This window comes from Myotis nattereri (assembly GCF_964212035.1).
Source record: "Myotis nattereri genome assembly, chromosome: 13".
Classification (NCBI taxonomy): domain Eukaryota; kingdom Metazoa; phylum Chordata; class Mammalia; order Chiroptera; family Vespertilionidae; genus Myotis; species Myotis nattereri.
Genome location: NC_138088.1, coordinates 46493397 through 46518844, shown reverse-complemented (window position 1 = coordinate 46518844; position 25448 = coordinate 46493397). Strand labels below are relative to the sequence as shown.

Genomic DNA, 25448 nt, shown 5'->3' with positions numbered 1-25448 from the left:
ACATTATCATATAAAGTTACACACTAACTTGAAATAGGGGACTACATCATGAATGCAAACATCATCCACTAGGTATGTAGATGTAGGGGAAGAACAGAGAAATACTAGCCCACAGAATTAATGCCCAGGTATTCCATTAAGTTTTTTAGTGGTATATTTGCAATCATTATCCCTACAATTCCCCAAGGCCACTGAACATTCTATAAAAATAGACCTGGTTCTCTTCTCATGCTGGGACTCCACCAGGCATGTCTTTCTCTTAAGCTCCATCATTCCTCCTTCAAGCCAACTCATTTACAAGTCTCCCCAAATTCCTTGTTAGCATTAACCTTCCTTTATAGTGACTGCACAACATGAGAAATTATAACTTTAATAAAAGTCTTGCCCTTTGAAAAAGCATGAATGGACCTGGAGAGCATTATATTGGTGAAATAAGTCAGTCAGAGAAAGACAAGTGCCATGTGATTTCATTCACATGTGGAATCTAATTAACAAAATGAACTAACATGCAAAATAGAGACAGACTCAAAGATAGAAGGGAGGCTGACAGCTGTTGGAGGTGGGGGACTGGATAGTGGTGGAGTGGAGGGATTAAGCAAAAACGAAAAACAAAAGACAGAGAAAAACCTCAAGGACACAGACAACAGTGTGGTGATTGCCGCGGGGAGAGAAGAAGGAATTGAGGGAGGGTATAGGGGGATAAATGGTGATGGAAGGAGACTTGACTTGGAATGGTGAACACACAAGACAGTGTACAAATGATGTGCTGTGGAATTGTGAGTCTGAAGTTGGTATAATTTTATTAACTGGTGTCACCCCAATTATTTCAATAAAAAGGAAAAAATAAAATAAAAAATAAAAAGAACAACAAAAAAACGTTAGACTGTGATCACTAACTATCCTAATACATATCTTTCCAGTACAGTGGGGCCTTGGCTTACGAGTATCCCGACTAACGAGTTTTTCGAGATACGAGCTGTCTCTCGGCCGATTTTTTGCTTTGAGTTGCGAGCTAAAATTAGGGCTACAAGCCAGCTTCAGATACCCCACCGCTAGTTGGCACAGCAAACGTCACAGTGAACGCCACAACATCAGCCCAGCATCACGTGTCTCACTCATTCACTTTTTGATTTGACATACGAGTAATTTTTGAGTTACGAGCTCCGTCACGGAACGAATTAAACTCATAAGTCAAGGCCCCACTGTAGATTGTCAGTTTCATGTACCAGCCTCATCTCATCAAACAGAGTACACACCATGAAAGTCTGTTAATTTAGCTCAACTGAATGTGAAAGTTTACCAGTCTTCCCAGGTGCATTACTCAAGGGCAGAGTCCAGAAAATAACAATCTCAGTTTCTATGAGAAGCTCCAGTGAAGAAGGTGAAAGTCTAATAACCCCTAGAGACCAATTAAATTGAGCTTTGTCTCCAAATCACAGGATGTATCTCCAGGTGCAAAACAGCATCGCCCTCTAAAAACCTTCAGTACGTTGTTCATTGTCTAGATAGTGTCAGGATCCATTTTATTCCCTTGGTACTAAATTCCTTCTAGAATTTAACTCCAATTATTTATCCAACACTCATTCTTGTACCTGACAAGCATCACTTCTATTCAGTAAGACTGGTTAGCTGATAATCTTATACATCTGTATCCTCTATCCAATTCTTGGCTCATACCTTTCACTTCTTCACTTCTTTCTCATCAGGAGAGACATACGATAATGATAGGTAATGCTGAGAAAAGGAACTGGGCATGTACGGCTCATCCCCACATCCACTCTTTTGGGGATCTACCTGCAAAGATCAGACCTTCTGTACCTCAGGGTGATGGTGTTATAGAAACAGGTTTCCACAGGAGATCTTTTAATTTACAATTTCTGCCTGTTACTGGATGGATAGGTGCAGTTCTAGAGCACAGTGTTAGCAAGCCCACTTCCTCCTACCTAACTTTTCAATGTTAGGTGATGTTTGATCTCTATTTGTCTCATCCTCTGTCACTGTCTCAATTCGTTCCAATCTTGGGCAGGTAAAAAGGGAGCTTGTTTGATGACCTCTGCAAAGTCCAACAAACTAGATTTCAACCTCCATGATGGTAACAGCCATCATCTTTCCTATCTCACTCCTGGATTTTCACACAAAGTGGAGGCACAATAAAACCTGATAAAATTGAATGGGGAACCAGTTCAACAGTTCTGGTGTTAAAGAAGCTGCCTTGCTTGATACATCATGTTTCTCTGTAGATGCAATGACTCCATGCATTCCCTCCCCACAACGAGACCAAAAATGCAAGACTGACTTCAGTGAGAAGAAAACAAATTACATAGATCTAGGTACATTCTTCATTTTGATTCATGTTCCACTTCAGATGAGAGTGTCTCGCTGTTCTAAATGACCAAGGAGCTTTCAGGCTCCCATAGGAAAGAAACAGCACAGTCACAAATTCACTCACCATAATCAATAGGGTCAGAGACCCAAGGATTTCTCAACTGAAATGCCATCTGCAGCAATGTCTACCCTCCTCTTGGTTCTGGCCACAGGAGCATGGATAATCCTCTTATCTTTATAGCCTCACTTGTGCAAACAGGGACTTGTTGGAGTGGCCTCAGTACTGTGAACATCCATCTAAACCTTCCCATAAGCCGTGACTTATTGCCCAATAACAAAGGTACGTTTCTTCTTCCTGGTCTGAGTATAGGCATAGAAATGGAAGCTTTCCAAACCATATATACTCTTTAGTCATCTTTACAAGTTTTTGTAACTCTAGGAAGTTATCTGGGCCATTTTTCCAAATAAACCTTATTCTTAAAAGAATTATTTTAGCATTTCAACTACCTCTTTAAGAAACCAGGATATTTCTACTGATTTTGTTTTATAATCAATGCCATTCACTTCTATCCTTTTTAAGATGTACTCCCATTCACCCCATTTGTTTGTGTAATCCTCCTTCTACTCTGATAAAAGAATTGGAACCTTCTATGTTACCATCACTTCCAGTGACCGAGCAGCCAACTTACATACCAGTGCAGAGATGCTGGTTCTTTGGCAGAAGAGAAGCAGAAGCCCATGCACTGGCCTCTCTGTTCTGAAAGCCTCTACCAGTCCTCAAAGCAAACACCTCACAAGGGAGCAGCTCATCCAGACCATCTGAGCCTACCACTCACAATACACAACTTGACCTTTCATGAATAGATGACCTCAACCAGCTCAGGTATGTGGGTTTGACCACCAAGTCACTGGTGAATGTTGGATACTCAGACACACTTTCTTTGCTCAAACCAATGCATCATACCGAGGTGGTCAATCAAGTACCTTCACTGTGGCCAGGCCTGTCAAAGGACACACTTGTCACTAGAGGTTTAAAAAAGCACTACATCATTAGGGTCACTGAAACAAATAGTTGTTTAATCTAGTTCCTATATGGAGTCACTTGGTTTCCTAGATAAATTATTCTTTAACCAGTGATGACATTTAAAAAAATACAAGCGCACACTCAGTAAAAGTAATCATATATTAAAACGAGAAAAAACTCAATGTCAGTCAAGGCCAATTCTTCATGCATAGATTTTGGCATTTGGTGGCATTTTAGGGGAACCTTCACATCCATCACTGATGTTTACTTTAGTTTCCTATAAAATACAGCTGATGTTTGCTCTCCACAAAATTAAAATATTTTGATTTCCTAAATAACTTAAAGCATACAAATAACATTGTTTTCTCCACCCAGAGTTCATAAGAAGAAGCATAGAGTTGAAAAATTTACTTAAGAGATCACATAGACCACGTACCCCTTTTTTCTGACTTGTAATTATGCTCATACCTACAAGAACATTGTCTTTAGATACAGTTATTGAAGGCTTACTGAGCCAACCCCCACACTATATGCTTCACAAACATTACCTCTCATCCTCACAATAATCTCATGAGATAAATATTTTATCTCCATTTTACAGGTGAGGGAATTGAGGCACAGAGAAGTGAAGACCCTTCCCAAGTCAAACAATTGCTAAGTGGTACAGCTGAGATCTCACCCAGGGCTATCTGACCCACTTGCTTGTGTTTATACCATTAAAACTCATGAAAAAGAGAGGCAGACCCAGGTGTGGGATAATCTTGGCTACATACCTCATACAATTCAATAATAATGTTTCCCATTAGACCTCGGCTGCTCTTAATGTTCTCCATGGCCAGGGTGAAGTAAATCCCACGCGTGTCTGAGATATAGAGGTTGTATGTGTCATTCTGGTTCCATTCTTGAACCGCAGCAAACACTTGGTTCTCATCGGTACTGATGATGTGCATGTCCTGTAAGAAGATGGAAGGCCTGTAAGGCAGCAGATCTCATATCTCCCTGCCCACTGGGACCCAGAATAATTACTGTGACTTACAAAATGGTTGAGAAAAAGCTTGATTTATAGGCAATGTTAAACAATTCTGTGTCGGACCAAGGCTATAAATTATGAGCTTCATGATTTCTGTTCCTTGCTAAGTGACAGCAAGATGGGCATAAGGGGCTTTGGTGGGTATCATTTTCCATGGCTTCAAGGGATACATCCACTTTTTTTTTTGTTTTTATATCTGAAAGGTAGTGTTGGTGCTAACAGAGACAAAAAGCCTTGCAAGAAAAAACTCACACATGCCAGAAGACAGGCCTATCCCTTCTTTAGATCTCCATTGATGTTTTCAAACGTTTCGGTGTAATGGTTTTCACACCTTTCTTTGGAATCTTCAGAGACATGGGGATTGCAGGAAGAGAGGCAGGGAGACATGGCCAGTGGGTGGGACTCTGGACTTCCAACCCTGTTTCAACCAGAGCAGAACCACTCAAATCTGCTTTGTACTAAAGTTCTGTGTAATATTCTAGGAATATTAGGTGAAGGGGGTTCTGCTGTTAATAAAATAATGTTTGAAAATCATTGATATAAAGGAAAAGATACTCAACGTGAAATTTAGTGTTCTCAGTCATAATATAAGCTCTGCTACAGAACTGATGAATATGTCAGTCTCCAAGAGCTTCAATTTTCTTACCAAAAAGTGAAGAGGCTGGGCTACCAATAAAAAGAGCTAACAACTGGCAGTGTTCTAAGTTATCTTAATGTATTATTTCAGTTACAAATCCAAATAAGTCTATAATGGATGTAGTGTAATTATTCCCATCTTATTGAGGACTAAACTAAGGAAATAGAGGTTTGAAAATGTACTTCATATTGAATAGCTAGTAAGTGACAGAACCATGTTTTGAATCTCAGTGGTAGGACTAGAAACTAATTGTTAGCTTCTGACCATTTGGATATATAGCCTCTAAATCAGAAGTTGCAAACCAAGGACCCATACAGTAAATATAAATCGCGAGGGTTTGACCCTCGTCTATTGGTTTGACCACAGTCTATTTGCAATACTTGAAAATGTAGTCTTCTAGGTGGAGTCATAGGACTCTCAGTCCCATGTATCTAACTTTTCTTATGATTTGCTACTTTCTGGTCACTGAAGTTACTTTAGTTTGCATTATTGGAGTGGGTCACTTCTAAAATCAAATCTATGAGTGCAGAATCCAACGCAGTTTATAAAAGCCAGTTTGCATATGTGTTTAGGCACTGTACAAAGAGTATCATAAACTCAAGTCCTTAATTAAGGAACTCACACTGTCAAGAGGCAATGTTGACAAGGATAAACATTTGAAAACCGGGAGTAGTTAAAGAATGCATAACTATACAGATGCGTATGGCAACAAGTAATAACATCCTGAGAAAGCAGGAGAGGGGCCCTTGTCACTGTGGTGGAAAGCATTGGTACAAGCAATTGCAGTTGACAGGAATTAGATAATCAGGTTGAATCTACCTCTTACCTTATTTGGCCAACCTTTCCCAGAAATCGTTTCAACAATAAAGGGAGGCAGCACTGTCTAGAATGTCAGAACCATGGAGAGCTCCATCAAGATGATTTCAAAAGGAGCAGGCTCATTTGATTTGGATGATTTCAGAAGGAGCAAGCTTATTTGATTTGGGCATGTGGGAGGCAGGGAGAGTGATAAGCAAGTTCTACATCTGTGCGTTGGAGATTCTCTGTCACATCCCGGTCTCTGGCCTTGAATGCCCTTGGTCACCTTGCCTAAGACCTTACTTGCTCATTTGTACTTACACACCTTAGAGGTTCCTGCTGAACTGCTTGAAATGGTAATGAGGCTTACTCTTAAAAACCATGTGATGACATCATGTCATGTTGGTGTGGAATGAAAACCCAAGAACCCAGTAGGAGGGGAAACAGCAGCTGCAGGAAATACAGATTAAATTCACTTATCCTGTTAAAAATGCAATAGAAATTCCTGGCTTTTCCCAGATGTTTTGGTTATAAAAGTGAATGAGCTAAATTATGTTAGACTAAACTAATAAAAAAGAGGTGGGGGAAAAACAACTCAAAACACTGGGGCATGGTCAGGATTAGAGGCAGCCAAATTTGCTATGAGTGCATCTTACCTTAGACCTGTGTTGGGACTGTGTTACCTGGTGAACAGGTACTGCAGGCTCAGGGGTGAAAGACTGCTTTCTGGCATCTAGGATTATGAGATGCCTGCTTGAGAAATCCCTAATTGGCCAAAGTCACTTAGTTAATAAATGACATTACTAAGATTTAAACTTGAGACTACCCTAATCAAGAAGCTAAACCTATTATCAGTGGGGATATAACTTTAATGTGCATCAACATGACCTGGAGATCTTAATAGCAGGAAGGCTCATGAGTTCCACTGCCTGGCGTTCTCATTCAGTATTTCTGGTGAAAAGCCTTAGATTCTGCCATTTAATAAGCCCCCCAGATGATTCTGCTGCATACAATCTGGGGAACTACTCTCTGAAAAGCTCTGAATGCTGTATTGTCTCTTCTAATAGGTCTTATGGTTGAATAAGAATTAACCAATAATAACCTGGAGAGTAAGTCTTCAGGAACAAAGAAAATTCCTGTTAGTTAAATTTGGTCAAATAGAGATTTGAAGAAGAATAATGTTTATTTCTTGAATTCTGCGACTCTAACTCCAAAGTATGCATCACCTTCATAGTAAAAGAATTATAAATAACAGTCCCCCTATACCAGTGATGGCGAACCTTTTGAGCTCAGTGTGTCAGCATTTTGAAAAACCCTAACTTAACTCTGGTGCCGTGTCACATGTAGAAATTTTTTGATATTTGCAACCATAGTAAAACAAAGACTTATATTTTTTATATTTATTTTATATATTTAAATGCCATTTAACAAAGAAAAATCAACCAAAAAAAAATGAGTTCGCATGTCACCTCTGACACGTGTGTCATAGGTTCACCATCACTGCCCTATACCCTCCCAAAAGAATAATTGGGGAGAATCAGAGTTGCTTTTTGAAAACCTGTTACTTCTTAGGAGAAAAGAGTAAAAATACTTCTCTGTTACTGAAATATTTTTTTTAATAATCTGGGCCTACCATAACTTCATTATAGGAAGATATATGTTATTAAGCATATGCCATATGTCAAATACCGTAATATAAAAACAGAGAGGAACAAAATGTAGACCCTAACCTCAGGAAGATGCCCACCCAGGGGAAACATCTCATGCTCTTGTGGCCTTCCATGAACTTATAAGTGCTTTAACAAAGGTACTGAAAATGGTGATAGGAGTAGAAAGGCCTATATAGGTGGGAGGAAGGGTGGTCATTCAAGGAAATGTGTGGAACTTGGAATAGCTTGAAAGCAGTTTTCTTTTGTGGACACTGAGGGTAGAGTGGCCACATCATAAGGGGTTCTGTATAGTGCCCCTAAGTTTACCCAGAATAAAAGACAAAGCTATCACAAGGTTTTTGCAGGAGAAAGAAAAGATTAGAGTTGATCAATGCAGAGACTGAGTTGGAGAAGATGAGCTTCATTGCAAGATCATATGCATTGAGGACCCAGTGGATTAAAGTAGGGCAGGGAGAAAGGCTTAAAATGTCATAGCAATAATCTAGGTAGTAATACACGAGGGTCTGATCTCAGGAGTATGTTTTCTATAACCCTAAGAAATGGATCAGTGAGTATTAAAGAGGTAGAATCTACAGGGGGTAAGGGAGAAGGACATATCTTTTATATCTCAGATATCTGACTTACAAAATCCCTTGAACTTTAGTCACTAAAATGATAATTAAATATCATTTGTGTAATTATTTGTTTGATATCTGTCTCTCTCATCTATAATAATAAAAGCGTAATATGCTAATTAGACCAGATGTCCCTCTGTCCTTCCACACAACCTTCCAGATGAAGCTGGGGCTGCCAGGGAAGCCCAGGTACTGGGTGCCAGAGGGAAGCCAGTGCTGGCAGCTGGGGGAAGGAAGGCCTACTCTTGCATGAATTTCGTGCATCCGGCCCCTAGTTAGATTATCAACTCCAAGAGGTCAGAAACTATGCCTCTCTTATATATCACTTTATTTCTAGTGTTTATCAGAGTATCTAGCACATGGCAGACATCTAACAAAAGCCTACTGAATGAATAAATGGACTAAGTAAACGTGGCAGAAGAGTGAGTTATAAGGGATATAGGGTAGAGTCTCTGAGCTCACTTGAGGAGTTGTTAAATGAAGCCATTAAGGGGATGTACTCTGTATAGACAGTTGAAGTTACAGTCCAGAGGTCAGTGGAGAGATATGGATTGAGGCTGCAGACATAGGAGTCACCAACGAGAAGAAAAGCAGCCGAAACCGGTTTGGCTCGGTGGATAGAGCATTGGCCTGTGGACTGAGGGGTCCTGGGTTCGATTCCGGTCAAGGGCATGTACCTGGGTTGCGGGCACATCCCCAGTGGGGGATGTGCAGGAGGCAGCTGATCGATGTTTCTCTCTCATTGATGTTTCTAACTCTCTATCTCTCTCCCTTCCTTCCTGTGAAAAATCAATAAAATATATATATATAAAAAAAAAGAAGAAGAAGAAAAGCAAAGAGGTGACATGGGAACCATGCAGAATGTAAAAAAAGAATTGAGAAACATCGGAATTTAAAGGGTGGCAAGAGGAAGGGGATCAGGGAAAGGAAATCAGAAGTAAATAAGAGCAAAGGGAAGAGTATCAAGTATGGATCCCCCAAACATTGTCAAATTATACAGAGAGGTATCAAAAGACAAAGAGCTACATTTTGGGGGGATATAGCCTATAGGCAGTCACTGGTAGCAATGGCTAGAAGGTTTTTGGTGAAATAGTGGGATAGATATGGGGGAGCAGAGGGCAACCGGCCATCGGTTGAAGAGTGAAGAGCAAGTGAGAAAAGAGGTTAGAACTACAGATAACTCTTTAAGAAGTGTGGCTGTGACACGGCAAAGAAGGATAAAGCAGCATTTGGAGAAATGTAAAAATTAAGAAAAATTTTCCTGAGGAAATTAAGGAAAAGGTTAATATCATTGCCATTACCATTATAATAAATTTTCTCATCCATATTTCCCTCTCTTCTCTCTTATTATTCAATACACAATTAACTGTACTCTACTGTCAAATGGAAACACACCCAGACTAAGGTAAAAAGAGATTTTATTGCAAAAGACTATTGCAACACTATGGCCATAACATCTGCAAGCATCTCAGAGTGAAGGCAGAAATGAGTTACTTTTAGTCTGGCCAGCATGGCTGAGTGGTTGAGCATCGACCTATGAAACAGGAGGTCACAGTTCAATCCCTGGTCAGGGCACATGCCTGGATTGTGGGCTTGATCCCCAGTGTAGGATCAAGGTATGCGGGTATGCAGGAGGCAGCCGATTAATGATTCTCTCTCATCATTGATGTTTCTATCTCTCTCTCCCTCTCCCTTCCTCACTGAAATCAATAAAAATATATATATTTTTTAAAAGAATTGCTTTTACAAGGAGAAGTACACCAAGGCTACCAAAACTGGGGTGTGAGGAGTGAGGTGAGACAGGGAAGTTGTTCTCCTTAGAATCTGTCATTTTCAGGGGTGGCTGTTAAGAGGGGCTGTTCTGAGTCTCAATGTGTAAGCTCCCAGGGCTCACATATGCTCAAGAGTGGGTCAAAGTTTAGGGATTTGAGGGAAGGAAAGCTGAATGTAAGTTGGTAAAGTCAAATCAGCAAGCATTTGGTACAGATTGGTCGGTAGGGACAATCATTTATGAGACAAAGAGTAGGAATTGGGTGTGGTCAAAAGTAAACTCGGGGACACCAGTGTCCTATCAAGGCATTGGGGATGGGGAGATCTTTGTAGTAAGTCATGTCCAAGAACACGAAAGGGTGAGGGCTTTCTTAAATATTGCTGTTTTCTAAAACACAGGACTCAGGTAAAGGTCAACATCGTCACTAACAACAAACTGAGTCCCACATACAAACAGACATAAAATCAAAATGTTCTCTTGTAGAAATGACTATAAGAGTAACAAGTTAATAATAAGCCAGCATCTAAGAGACAAAAGGTGTATTAGAGTCAGGGTGGTAAAGTGAGGGCCTCAGGCAACCCTAAGTCCAAGGACAGGCTAAGACGTGACCTAACAAGGAATACAGATCTCCACGCAGGTCAAGAGCATCTACTGTATTTCCCCTTGGATCACAATCATTGCTTAGAGTCGCCCAGCACTTTCCACTTTACCAACAATGAACCATTTGTTGAATCCTCACAACTTTGTCAGATAGTATGACGATGCCCATTTCACAGACGAGAAGACCCGGCCTCGTGGATGAGTTCACTACAGAATTGGAATGAGAGCTCAGGGTTTCTGCTCATAAGCTCTGTCATATTTTCCCAAAGCCACTATGACTCCCCTTCATTTCCTTCCCCACCCTCTGGACTGAGATGCTAAATGGATGCCAGGGACTGGGTTTGGAGGACTGGGCATGTGGTTGCTACTCCTAAGAGTGCTGCTTATTATTAACAGCATTCATTTTATTCTCTGCAAAGCACTCCAAAGCCAGGACTGCCCCAGGCAAGCAGGTCTGAACAGACAGTCTTGGAGGAGAGGTGAGGGCAGTAGTGAAGGGAACTGCTTTGTTCTTGTTTTCAAGGAGGCCCAGCCACAGCCTCAGGACTCCAGGAAAGGCAGCAACTTGCTTAAAAGCCATTTCCATTTGTAAACAATGGGAAGAACCAATCTCCCTCCACCCCCTTTGTCTTCACCTCTTAGGAAAAATCTGGGGCAAGGTCAGCTAATAAAGGGGATCGATAACCATCCAGCTATTTTCACAGCCACCCTCATATTAATGAAAAGCTGTTCTGGATGAAGTTCTACAAAAGGAGTCACAGGGATGTGTCTCCACCACAATAAATGGCCATGCATTTGCTAATCATTAATGGAGTGTTCTAGGATTGTGATCAATTCCAGGGTTAATTTGTCCCCACCTACAACCACACTGCCCAGGGCACGGAACTGTTTGTTTTTCCTGAGAAGGTGGGCTTAACAACACATAAAATGGGTAAGCATACACAGACAAAATAGGCCCTACATTGGACATTGGACGAAGGTTTGGAAAGTTCCTGAAACTTTTTTTTTTTAGGCCCATACAGGGAAATCATCCGGTTCCTACGAGGGATCATTCTTTTTTGGAAAGAGCATAATTAGGAGCATCCCTGTCCTCAATTCTCCAGGCAGGCATGCCTCTTTCCTGCTTGTGTTTAGAATATCTGATGGGTACATCATGCAACCATAAAATTAGATACTGGTCCTATAAAAGCCAATCACAAAGAAGGTAGAGAAAATGAGAAATTGATTCCCAGGGTCTCTGAGGCTATTGAATGTGGCCCTTGCCCACCTCATCAGCCTCTCACCTGAGTCTAATCCAGTCACTCAACATGGTTTCAGTTTGTTGAATAAATCATACTCTCTCCTTATTTTACTTACTTATTGTTAAGTGTTTTTTATTGATTTCCAAGAGAGGTAGAACGATATAGAAACATCAATGATGAGAGAGAATCGTCAATCAGATGCCTCCTGCATGGCCCCCACTGGGGATCTATCCTGAAACCCAGGCATGTACCCTGATGGCCAGGAATCAAACTGTGACCTCCTGGTTCATGAATTGATGCTCAACCACTGGGTACACCAGCTGGGCCTCTACTCTCTCTTAAAATAGGGCCTGTGCACATATTTTCTATTATATTCCTCAACACTTGTTTGCACAGTTAACTCCTTATTTCTTAATCAGCTTAAACATCAATTTCTTTAGGAAACTTGCCCTCATTACTCATATTTATTTAGCTCTAACTCTTATTGCACAATGACCCTTGAGCTTCTATACTTATAACACCCTCTACACCTACAGTTGTTTGTTCAGTATCTCTCTTCTCTACCGGAATATAAGCTCCATGAAGACAGGTCTGTTTTGTCTTATTCACTACTCTAGCCATAGACCTTAGCTCAGTGCCTGGCACAGAGGAAAAACTTCTATGTTAGAAAGAATAGTTCAATGGCTGAATAAAAGAAGGAACAAATGGATGAATGGATTGATATATGCATACATGAATAAATGAGTGCATAGAAACAATAAGAGGGTAGACAATTACCCACCTTCTTATTCCATAACCCCTCCTACCTCTGTAGTCATAATATGTTTCCTAGCACCAGCTTAGAAACCCAGTTCTTTGTAACATTATACTTGACATGAGACTTTGCTTCTTTGCAGCCTCATTAGGTGATGCAATTATGTCCTGTCCACGTTCACACTGAGGTTCTAAAATCCATCTTCTCCCAAAAGCCAGTGTTCACCGGAAATGGGGTTCACAAAGTTAAGTTTTATAATCTTACAACAGAGGAATTGCCATGCCATCGGTTGTTATTGAAATTATAGTAAACTCTTCTTTTCTCATTACTCATAGTGGCAGAAGGGAGTATAATCATAGGCAGTTATATTTAGCATTAAAATGGAGGGAGAAGCAAGAAAACAAGGAGACTCACCTATGCACCTTTATGGGCTCACACTTACAGCGTCTGTGCTGCTGCCTAGACCATTCTGAACCCATCCCTCTATTTGGCAGTAAGGCCCTTACAAAAGAAAGGGCTCCTCAGAAGAGATCCCAAAGCTAGTGCTCCCTTCTCCTGGGGAATGACCCACAGTAATGTGGGATATTTGAGTCATAGCAAATCAAAACTCCTGCCTGTGTACCCTGCTGACAGGAGAACAGAGAACCCAGGTTCAACGACCTCTGTAGAGGCCAAGCCCCACAGGGCTAAGTCAGGCTGAATGACAGATGGTTCCCCCGCAGGGATCTAACCTCCCAGAGCCCAACAAGGCAGCCTCTCCCTGCAGCTCTGTCTGGCAGGACCAGGACATCAGGAGGTATGTACCTTCGGCAGCGAGTACTTGGGCAGCTTTATCTGAGCGAAGGCCTCTCTTCGATAGGACACGTAGTAGCTGGCTCTTCCTCCAGTTGTTACCTGGGTCAAGGGAAACAGACAGGTCAGATGGGGCCATGGATCATGACACAAGTTGGAAGGTATTAGCCTCTCCATCAGTAGCTACAGTGGTTTGTGACAACCTTTTAGGGAGTAGCTTGCTGGTTCTTTTTATTATTATTATTGACTATAGAGAAGAAGGAAGAGGGAGAGAGAGATAGAAACATCAATGATGAGAGAGAATCATTGATTCGCTTCCTCCTGCACCCCCCATTCCCCGCCCCCCGCCCCGCCACTGGGGAGGAAGCCTGCAATCCGGGCATGTGCCCTGACTGGGAATCAAACCATGACCTCCCGGTTCATAGGTCGATGCTCAGCCACTGAGTCATGCCGGTTGGGCCCTTGCTGGTTTTTAACCTCCAATCCCACGACACCCTGAGCTGCTCCCATGTCATGGCCCTTAGAGAATAGGTGGGTGATGACAACAGTCTTCCCCGTGGATGGCACTTTCTGTGAGAACAAGGACTGTGTATTTGGTCACTGTTCTCTGCACATGTACAAACCTAATAAATGTTTTCAGCTGAGAACAGAGAAGCTATTGATGTGAGCTGTACCCATGATTTATTTATTCTTTTTTTAAAAAAATCAATGTTTAATCCATTGTGACCATGATGTGATGGCCAAAGGATTTCTTTTCTTGATCTGAATATTAATACTGCTTAAAGTGCTTATAACTTTGAAATTAATTTCACTTCTGATCTGAGCACATTGCTTTTCCTTTATATTTACAAATTAAGGCATTAAGCAGATATTTATGGACTCTCCTTGAGCAAGTTATTTAAAGGCATCAAAGCCAGAGAAAACACTCTAGATTTAAAAGTCAGAAATGTGGGGTTTGAGTCCCAATTCTGCTGTCCAGGCTGGGGGGTCAGGTTCAGGGGTCATGACCTCACTTGGGAAACTATGAAATCTTAGAGGAACCTGGAAACCACTCCAAGAAACGAACCTCTGGCCTGGGCTTGGTTAAAAGTCCTGCCAACATGGCACAGCTCTGCAGATGGCTGCTCTCGGCCCAGTCACCCTAACTCAGGGGAAATTAATATTCCCAAGAGAAGATAATATAGCCTGTTCAGAGAAAATAGTAGGATGACAATAGCCACCAGGCTGCTGTGCTGAGGAGGTAATTAGTGGAGGCACATGCTCTGCTCTCATTAAGGCCCGAGCACTTGCTGGAGACAGGCCAGTCCTCCTACTCTGGTCCCAACCTGGCGCCCTTCCACGGCAGCTGCTGAGAGCAGGATGGGTCGAACATCTCTATTGAAATCCACCCACCGCTTCTCACTCTGAGAGGTGGCACCTCCCATGGCTCCCCCTGGCTCTGCACAGATTGGAAACCCGCAAATCAGGTACCATACGCTGCCAGGTAGAGCAGATGTTGGAGTCAGTGTGAAGGCAGAACCTCGTGAAAACTTGGTGCAAAGACTCGGCTGTGAACCAAGAGCAGAGACCGGTTTCTCCCTGATGCTCCCCGCTATCCTTACATCTCTATTTTCTAATTAGAATCATTACATCTTGTACTCGGGACTTTTTTTTTTTTTTAATAAGACATCTGTTCTGAATCTGTATTGTTCCTCATCGGCTTAGAGACGGGGTACTGATATATTAAGATCAATGAGTTCCTAGGAAGTCATTTTTGTTTTTTCTTTTTAAAATAAATCTCAACCACACAGACACAGATTAAAATGTCATCCTTGATTCTGAACACTCACCATTAGTCTTTGTATGGTATTATTTACTTATTAGTGGTTTAATTTGGTGTTACTTTAAATTATAAAACCAACACATGGAAACATATCTGCCAACCCCAAATCTAAGTAATAAAAGAGTAATAGTAATAATAACTACCACGCAGTGAAAGCTTATTACTTGAAAGATGCTATGATAAGCAGTTTATAAACCATCCCTCATAAACCTATGTTATGTATTAAATATTATGGACATACATATATAGAGTTATAGAAAGAGTTAAGATATATAGAGTTATAGGTGTGGATTGTATTTCTACTTTACAGCTCAGAAAATTGAGGCTCAGAGAGGTCCACTAACTTGACCAACATCACACAGGCTTTCATTGTCATGGCCAGTATATGACCTTAGCCTCACCTGGACATGTAAATGAGTATATCCCACAAATGTCAGGCACAGGGCAGGGGTCAATCCTTACTGACTAAATGAAAAATGAATTGTGATTAACCTGCTTGACTGGGAAGACTGGAGTTTGACTTCCTCCAGTGTTTAGTAGCTAAACCACGATGGAGAGGAGACCTCTCCCTTCCCGCCCAGTCCTGAGGTGGTCACAGGAACTTATCTCCAGATTGAAGCCCTAGCACCCGGCCCATGGAGCAGAGTCCTCACAAGGTTGGGCTGATACCAGGCTAAGGCATCTGCTCTCTCTGTTCTTTGCATGGCTCTCTGGCAACCGCACAAGGAAGGAATAAAGTTTAGTGACTATTAATCTATTTTGATGAACTTTTCTCTTCCTTACAAGCAAATTTGCTGGCATTGTAAATCCCAGAGATTATTACCACTTTCCCTTTCAGTGACACCTTTTATTTTACATTTGATGAATGTCATCCAATTATTTGCTCTGGGCCCATCCATCATGCTAAACACAGAATTAGCTGGGTCTTTTCCTCGCTAATGACTGGCTCGTTAATCTGATTTTCTGCATTTCCATTTTACAGGTTTAATTGGGCTCCTGGCCAGTGAAAATGATTCCTTTGGACAAGTGCATTGGCCATTAAACACATCTGTCTCTTCTGACTTGTTCCCATTCTTGCCATACCCAAGTGTAACCTGGCATATCCTTATTTTTTCATTTCTATCTTGCCTCTGGATGATGGCTTGTCTTGGAGGAGAAAGGGAAATCTGGCCACAAAAAAATAATGGAGCCAGAGGACTGTGAGTCATATTGGACCTATTTCTGTCATAAGTACACAAAAACTAGAATTCATAAGTAGGCATAAGTAATCTGTAAAGAAAAGCAGAAACTAACAGTTTTTAGTATCAATTATGTGATGAGTGCTTTATATTCATCACAATTATTCATACCCATGATAATAATTACCACTATTGATATTATTGTATAACATTATTAGTACCTTACAAGGCAAAAATATTTACAACATAACACTTTTGAGTATTTGTTATATGCCAACTGCTGTTCCTGTATGCATACTAGCCTTCACAGTCTTTGAAAAGTCACCACAAATAAATGGTGAAGCTGGAATTTGAACCCAGGCTTATCTGACTACCAAGCTTCTTATGCTGGTCCCTCTCTGTGGAGGGGAATGGATCCCATGTCACTCAACTTCCAATTTCCCAGATAAGATGCCTATCAGCAGGGCAGATATTTCTATGTGGAGTTCATATCAATTTCTTAGCCTTGAGAAATCAATGTTCTATTGTTGCCCAGGAGTGAATAGTACTGCTTTGGAATCTGAGAATAAGAGAGACTATAATGGAAATAAATCTGGCTGTTGCCTTCATAGAAAATGACATTTAGAAGCTTTTCCAGTTAGAGCACCTTGCTGGGTCCACTATAATGTGAATAATCCGTCTAAGCCCACAGAAATGGCTACCTGTGCAGGCTCACGCCAGTTACTGCTCACAGCCTCTGCACTGTTTCCTCCTCAGGAAAGAAACAAAAGGGAACAGCCAAGTTGTTATGATGCACAATTAACTTTTCCAATTTCTTTGCTCATTAATTCTATTCAGATTCTTTAAAATAAATCTTGACATTGTTAGGTCTTTCTCTTCCTTTCCACTGCCATAATTCCTTCAAAGATCACACTTTTTTTTCTCAAGAACAAAGAAACAGGCTTCTGACTGTGGGACCACATGAGTCAATAAATAGCCATAGGTCTCACCACTGTGTTGCTGTAAGTGTCAGGATGACCAAGGGAACTTCTGCATGATGGGTTATGTCACCTCCGCCATCTCGAGCTCATTTTCCCATAATGCTTTGCTAAGGTGCCACATTATGTGTCTGAATCAAAACTGTGGCATAGGATTGGAAACAATAAGACACCCTATCAGCCATCTCCTGTGCTGGACTGTTTGGTCTTGAGTTTTAGCGTTTGTCACACTGGTGTTTGCTCATTTTATGTCCGAGAGACTCTGTGGTATTAATATAAGTAGTTTTATCTAAAAAGAGTGAGTCTGGTACCTAACACAACACTCGCACTGAGACTAAACCTCCTTTCACACCAATTTGCACATAAAAATTTGTTATCAGGGCCCTAACATAAAAATCCAAAAAGAGCATCACTAATAATAGATTTGAGATAAGATAGTTGATGTTATAGCCATGGACTGACTCTCTCCCTGTCTCTTTCTCTGTCTCTCTCTATCTCTTTCTCCTTGTGTATATGTGGGGGGCGGGGAGAGGAGATATTATAGGGAAAACATATATTGAACTTGCCAACACACTCATTGGCCAAAACTCACTTATAACTCTACTGCCACCTTCACCAGCCCTACCAGGAAACTTCTTGAAGCTTTGCTGCCTATTGGAAATGTTAGTAAGGCCGAGAAAAGGTGGTGAGTTAGAAAAGCATGGTACATAGACTGTGTGTCTAGACCACAGCAGCACTAGAAGAAGAATCAGTATCCCTCGTTCACTGAGTGTGTTTCTTCAAATACAGTAAGGGGCTTGGACTTGATAAGTTTCCAGTTATATACTCTCAATGAGTCTGATAGTTTCCTCTGGTTTGTAAGCACCGTTGCTTGGGTTTTCAGACCCGTATTTGAATCCTGCTTCTGCCACTTGTTGGGTTGGTGACTTGGACAGGTAATTTAATCTTTCTAATTTCTTCTGGAAAGTGGAAATAGTAATAATACTACCTATGGACATGTTATCATGAGGGTCAAACACAATATAGCATGTAAATAGCTTTAGCCCTGAACGTGGAACATACTAAGTGCTCCTGCTGAACTAGAGGCACAGATGCCTACCTCAGTCCAACACCTTGGAGGTCCTATGGCGACTGACCATGATGACAGCTCATATATGCAACCTGGATGCTCAGGGAAGTACTGGCGTAGCTACATGGGCCGCCTGCTCAGAACTGAGCAGGGACAGAGGATTGAAATGTTTGTTGTCCTCAAGGATGACTTCATGAAGAAGACCACCCATGGAAACCACCAAGCCAAGTGATTTTGCCAGAGATTTAACCAGTAATGGCTGCAAGCCTCATCTTAGTGCTTTGGCTTTTATGATTGGGGAAGGGAAGACGTTCTTGAGATGCCCACCTAACCTTTGGAAGTTCTTTGTGTTTTTCTCTCCTAGGTGTTTCTTTTGTTGTTGTTTTTTATTTTTGATTTTGTTGTTTTTTGAGGTGTTGATAGTATAAAGGCAGAGTGCCAAAATAAAAAAGAATACATATGCATTTAATTTTTCATCCTGAAGTACAATATTTTAGAACATCTGGATACTCCCAGTTAATATAATCCTATATAATAAAACCCTAACATGCAAATCAACTGAATGGCTGACTGACCGGTCGCTATGACGTGCATTGACCAGCAGGGGGCAGACACTCAATGCAGGAGCTGCCCTCTGGTAGTCAGTGTGCTCCCACAGGGGGAGCGCCACTCAGCCAGAAGCCAGGCTCATGGCTGGCAAGCGCAGATGTGGTGGCGGGAGCCTCTCCTGCCTCCGCTGCAGGTGGGCAGTAAGAAGTGAGGGGTCCCAGACTGTGAGAGCCCCGGACTGCGAGAGGGATATCTAACTGCCAGCTCAGGCTCGATTGCCCTGCAGTCCACTTTGAGTGTTCCAGATTCAGGATGCCAGAGCTTCACTACACATGGAAATCCTAAACAAATTTTTAAAATTTACCATCAAAACACTTCCTTCCCCCTTCCTCTGTCAAAATAGACCCTTTGCTTTCAGACTGAGTTTAATATAAGTTAGTAAAAGATGGAACTGAGAAGAAGCTAGACAAGATATTATTAGGAGTCTAGCTTATAAAGTCTTCTCACTAGTATATAAGCTTTTATCTTTGACTCAAGCTATCACATAGCCTATTTCCTTTATACAAGTGGACATTATGAGGTCAATTAATTGACTGAAATCTTCCCGAGCCAGACACTAGCCTCTGCCTTTTCTATAATATCCCAGAATTTCATAAAAGCAAAGGAGATTTTAATGAAAGGAGAGGGATATTACAGAAAAGGGGAAAGGAGAGGAAGAAAGAAGCTGTAAGATCCTGGTATTTGTAACATCTGTGATTTTATTTTGGCTCCATCAATTATCAGACATGTGATTTTAGGCATTGTAATGAACCTCTTGGAGTTTCAGGGTTATTTTTCTATAAAAATGGAATGTGTAATAACTACCCTTCTCTTACTGAGAAGTAAATGAGATGAGGTGATAAAATGCTTTCATTTAACTACAGTGGTCTACAAATATAATGATTAGGGTGTTAAAAATAATCTGTGATATGTGTCTAGGAACCTAAAGATTTTGGAAGTATTTTCATCGACAAATTGCAGTAGACTGAATTGTGCCCCTATGGCCCCACCAATTCATATGTTAACACCTAACCTCCAATGTGATGGTATTTGGAGGTGAGGCCCTGGGGAAGTGATCAGGTCATGGAGATGGAGCCATCACCCATGATATCAGAGCCCTTGAGACCCTAGAGAACTCACTTGCTCCTCCATCACCTGAGGACACAACTAACTATGGATCAAGATGTGGGTCCTTACAAGACACCAAATCCACCAGTGCCTTAATCTTAAACTTGCCAGCCTCCAGAACTGTGAGAAATGTGTCTGTTGTTTATACGCCACCCAGTTTTTGGTAATCGTTTATAGCGGCCATGAAACAGAAATGAAGCTGGTGATCCACCTATGCCCTTTGACTGTGTGAGGCACTGACATTTTCCAGGAAGGCTATAGCTACCACAGAGTGTAAAGGTAGAGGCAATACAGAATAATGAATATCACAGGACCAGCAGGACCGGGATGGGTAGAGCAATAGAACAGAAGTGTCTTCAGTCACATGGGATGAATGGCAGGTTCACAGCGCTACTTGGAGAATGATTCATTTTATTGCTATGTTCAAGATATTTTAAATATCTTAAAAGGGCAAGGCAAACAAAATCACTAATTTTCTAGGGAAGCAGGGATGCTTCTTTGGGACAGGGGATTTTCAGGTGGCCTCGGAGATATGGGTAGGCTCCTAGATATTACAGCACAGCTTTGCAAACCTGGGATTTGCATGCCTCATGAGTGAATTTGGGGACAGCAGTGGATGTATTTAAACTACCTTTCAAGCTGTTTCTGAGAAAACACTGCCACCTCCCCTAGAGAGCCAGGAATATTTGTGAAAGGCCAAGTGCTACTTCTTGGAGCTTCCCCATTGCACATCCTGCGTCCTGCCTCTCCTGTCCTGCACCAGCAGAAGCGTCGCTGTGGGAGAGCCAAGCTCCATGCTCACCACTCAGTATGCATTATCTGTTCTCATGCACGATGACACGTAGGGAAGATACCGTCATCAAAGCAGCCCTGCTTACTCTACCTTAACTGACATGCAGAAGGTCACTCAGATCCAAAGTGGCAGAGCCTGGTTTTGAACTTGGGTCCTTAAATCCTGCCAATGTCCACTATACTGTGCAACCCTGAACAAGCCAAAAGTGTCTACTGCAGAGCCTTTCCAACGAGTGACTAATTTAGGAACATTTACCTGGAGGGATTCATCCTGGCCCAGGTCACTAGGAGGCTCCAGCATCAATGACTGGCTTCTGTCAAAAGCTCTCTCTTTGATGAAGCCTCACCACACCCGTTTCCCAGTTGGGTTTCACGGTGTCTTCCTCTGATTCCCGGGGCTCTTGTCTGCAGCTCTCTTACCACATTTATCAGCTGCTGTCTTGAATTACTGGAAAGTGGGTACAGCTTAGGTCTCCTGTACTATAATAGCTTCGAGGGTAGACAATGTGTCCTGTTCCCATTTAACCCTCTTAGTACCCAGCATCCATATTATAACAACTAATATTTACAGAGTATCTACTCTATGCCATTAGTTTTCATTACTGGACTTAATCTCATTTGGTCAGAGCATAACCCTGCAAGAGAGGTCTAATTATATCCCAATTTTAGAATTAAGGGTCAGAGGTCCAGACAGACCACTTCAGTTCATGTTTTTAACTAAAAGGTGAGATTCAAATCCAACCTCAGAACTTCTGACTCAAAACCCCAGTCTCCATTCACATTGCTGGCCTGCTTCAGTCTGTGTTGGCTAAGTTGAGATCAGAAAAGCACAAAGTGGAGATAATTGCATGGATTTTTACAAATGGGTCATGATTTTACATCAATTATGCCTTTGAGTGGTTGGCAACAACACAACATGGAAAAGCAAGGGTGATTAGAGTGTATGCTTTCCTGTGGGAAACAGGGAAGCAGATTACAAGATGTTCTTTCCCACTCACTGCTGAAGTCACATATTAATTAAAGGTTTGAAGAAAAAATAAAAATAAAGGTCTGGCCAAATCCACATCATCCCTGGGACATTAATTATGTTTAGATGTCTCATTATGGATACTGGCCCCAATTCTAGGATGTGTTACATTTACCAATCCATCAGCAAGTCCCTGCTCAGCGCTTTGTGCCCAGGCTGTGTCAGGTAGCACAGAAGTCAGGGGGCCATGACCTCATGGAGTTCATTTCTTTGTAAGCACAAGCCTAACATATACTAGTAAGATGCACACATGACCACATATAATCAGTGATAATACTATGGTACCTGCACAGAGTAAAGCCTAGGTGCTATCATACTGAAAAATCCCCTCTTTAGAACCATAATAGTTTATTCAACTTATTTTCATGCTCCTTCCAGAACTGAAATAATATCAGCCTAGGCACAGTAGAGTCCACACTCATCCTATCTCCATTTTATAGATGATACAACTAAGATATGGAGATGGCAGAGGGCTGATCTGGAATTTCAATTCATGTTTGTCTAACTCCAAATATGCAGGCATAACCCCTCTTCCATATCACCCCCAACAGTGTGACATGCATAATAAGCACATGAACATGTGCGCACACACACACACATACACATACACACACACCATAATATGTGGTATAGAAACAGGTGTTATTTACACTCCCACTGCCTTTGGAAAAGATTATGTTCTCATGTTGAAGAATATTGTTTGATAAATGGGATGATGAATTTGAGGTTGGAAGACTAGAGAAACCGGGGAATGGCTGAACTGTTCAAATAACAAAAGGAAAGATGGAGTGAAAAAGGTGGGATAAGATAGACATGGATCTTGAAAGAAGCAAAAGATGGCCAGTAAGCTGGAGAGGTTGTAGGGAGAAAGATCCAAGAGGAGGGTCACTGGTTGTTGGCTCCAGAAGAGGTACTTTGGGGGAATGTCAAAAAAAGTGGGCATGTATAGGTTTTACTAAGTGTTATTGCTGTGCAGCATCTGACATAAACACTGTGCTTCATTTCTCTTGATACTTTTGATAAAAAAGGTCTATACTACACTGCTCAATCATCTGATATAATTTCACTTACTTTTTTTGTTTGTATATTTATCTTTGCAGAAGTGGTTCATATCAGGAATGCAGTTTTGCTTCAAGAAAATGACCAAGAGTTACAGTTGGGTTACTAAAAAGTGTGTCTATTGGTACCTTTGGGATTATTTATTCAGCTATTTGTTGTAAAAATTCACAAAGAGCTCTGGAATGTAAGCCTAGACATGGAATCCAGAACTCCCTTCCCCTATTGGCTACTATGGGTCTTTGGGGAAAAGCATGTAACTGCTTCCAGACCCCCATTTCATCTTACCACAGTTCCATGGGCACACTCATAACACAAGGTCCAATACACGCCTGACACAAAGCAGGGACTCAAACATGTCACATCTGCTATGTTCCTCATCCCTTCCCTTCCCGGGTCCCAGCTTCCTCAGCAGGAAGGCCTTCTTAAACTCCTCTATCTGAAGATCCTATGCTCCCAGTTTCCTTTGTGGCCAATAACTCCACAAACATGGTTTACACAGCGATTTTGTGTTAAAGCTTCCCATTTCTACTTACTGCCCCTTACACACTCCTTGACCCAATTTGCTTCCGGCAACTAAAAAAGTGTCAGTGTGACTCTCACTTAAAAAGTGGAACAAGTGTAGTGGCTAAGAAAGGAGGCCCTAGGTCAAACCTCTGCTCCACTCCAGACTGGCTGTGTGACTTTGGGAAAATGACTTATCCTCTCTGTGCCATTTTTTTTTCTTATAAAACAAAGTTTAAGACTAGGACTTAAATCAAAGGATGTCATAAAGATGAAATGCATTCATAATAAGCCTAGCTCACACTAAACAATAAATCAGAGCCATTACTGTTATATGTAATTGATTCTCCAAGAACTACAGATTACTCAATAAAAAAATTTACCAAGAGGTAAAAATCATAGAAGGAGGCCAGGCACAAATCTTGATTAAGAAAATGCTGAGAACTATATAAAGAAAACTTCTGTTCAATTCACTTCCTAAGGACTCATCTCAGATATTTCACAAGGACTAAGGAAACTAGCACTTCAACATCTTCCCTCCCACTCTGAACACAGAGCCCCTAAGAAGCAATTACCGAGCACAATGAAATAATAAACACAGTCATATTAAGAGCAACGATTACTTCTCCATACTGCAATCTGGAAGCTATTGCTACCTGAGGCAGACAGGCAAACTGCAGGCATTTATGCTGGAGAAATCAGACAGCCGGCCTTGGGGATGGCAGACCCTCCGTTCTGACTGCATTTTATTCCCACTGCACATTTTCTAAATCTTTTTTTTATTGATTACAGAAAGAGGAAGAGAAAGGGAGAAAGAGATAGAAACATCAATGATGAGAGAGAATCATCAATTCGCTGCTTCCTGCACACCCCCTACTGGGGATGGAGTCAGCAACTTGGGCATGTATGTGCCCTGACCAGGAATTGAACCATGATCTCCTGGTTCATAGGTGGACGCTCAACCACTGAGCCATGCTGGCCAGGCACCACTGTGCGTTATCATAAGGTGTGAAGTCCCAGAAACATTTTTCAGAGAAGAAAGTCTAAGCCATCTTGCCTTGTCTTGAGAGGCTACAAAGCTAGAGGGAGAGGGTGGGAGGGGTTAAATTCATGTTTCCGTTGTGGCACACAAACTGAATTAGAAGAAAACAAGGAACAAGGAGGAGAAAGTGGAGATTAAGGAATACAGCAATTTTAAAGCCCAAGAAGCACAGAGAGGGAAAAGCCAATCAACTTCTTTATTTTATTTTTATTCAACAGATGTTTCCCTTGCAGTTCCAAATTGAATAGTAGTTGGTGTAGTAAAGATGAAATAAACGAGAGAAAAACAGAGAGCTACAAAGGATGGGAGGGTGGAAGTGAGCTGGCAAACAAGAAGCTAATTCCCATACCTCCCTTCCTCGCTGCCGCCCCGCTAGGTTCCACCCAAAGGGACAGCTCCTATCCAGCCATTAAGCCTGCTCTGTGCGCTCCTGAGTCTCCATGCAGCAGTCCCGCCCTGCAGTCATGCCTCACCAGGAAGGCAGGGGTAATCAGCCCATCCTTTAAACATCTTCATTCTATTACTTTCATAATCAGCTTCTAATGTTCTCTGTTCAATAGATGTGGGGCCGGCCAGACCAAGCACTTGAACAGCTGCGTGGGCCACAGAGCTATTCTCTGTGACATTGATCACCAGGACAAAAATCAATCCTGGCTAAGGAGGAAGAAGTTAAAAATAAATTGCCGCCATTGATTTCTGTTCAGACCTCTGACTCCCAGTTTAGGGAGAGGAAGAGCGCGCATGTATGTCTGCCTGTCGAGAAATCACTCCATATGTCCCTGTCTCAAAAGCAAAGTTTGTGGCTATTTTACACACACACACACACACACACACACACACACACACACACATTTTCTCTTAATTTATGCTTTTATGGCTTTTTTTTAAACTTTTGCTTCCTAATAATGATCAGAGATGAGAATCTTTCAAATCATAAGCTTCCATGAGAAGAGGATTGTCTGTGGAGAGTTGTACCTGCAGAAGTATTTATTGATGGACTGGTGGAATA

General features: G+C 41.6%; 1 protein-coding gene across 1 annotated transcript in view; it reads right to left on the bottom strand.

The window, feature by feature from the left end:
• The window catches only part of SORCS3 (sortilin related VPS10 domain containing receptor 3), a 523227-nt gene that overhangs the window by 95316 nt on the left and 402463 nt on the right, over window positions 1–25448 (bottom strand). Inside the window, exons 8-9 of the mRNA XM_081104642.1 lie at window positions 13269–13358; window positions 4123–4302 (exon numbers count right to left, since the gene is read on the bottom strand). Coding sequence (XP_080960768.1) covers window positions 4123–4302; window positions 13269–13358 — 270 coding nt within the window. The remainder of the gene's footprint in view (window positions 1–4122; window positions 4303–13268; window positions 13359–25448) is intronic.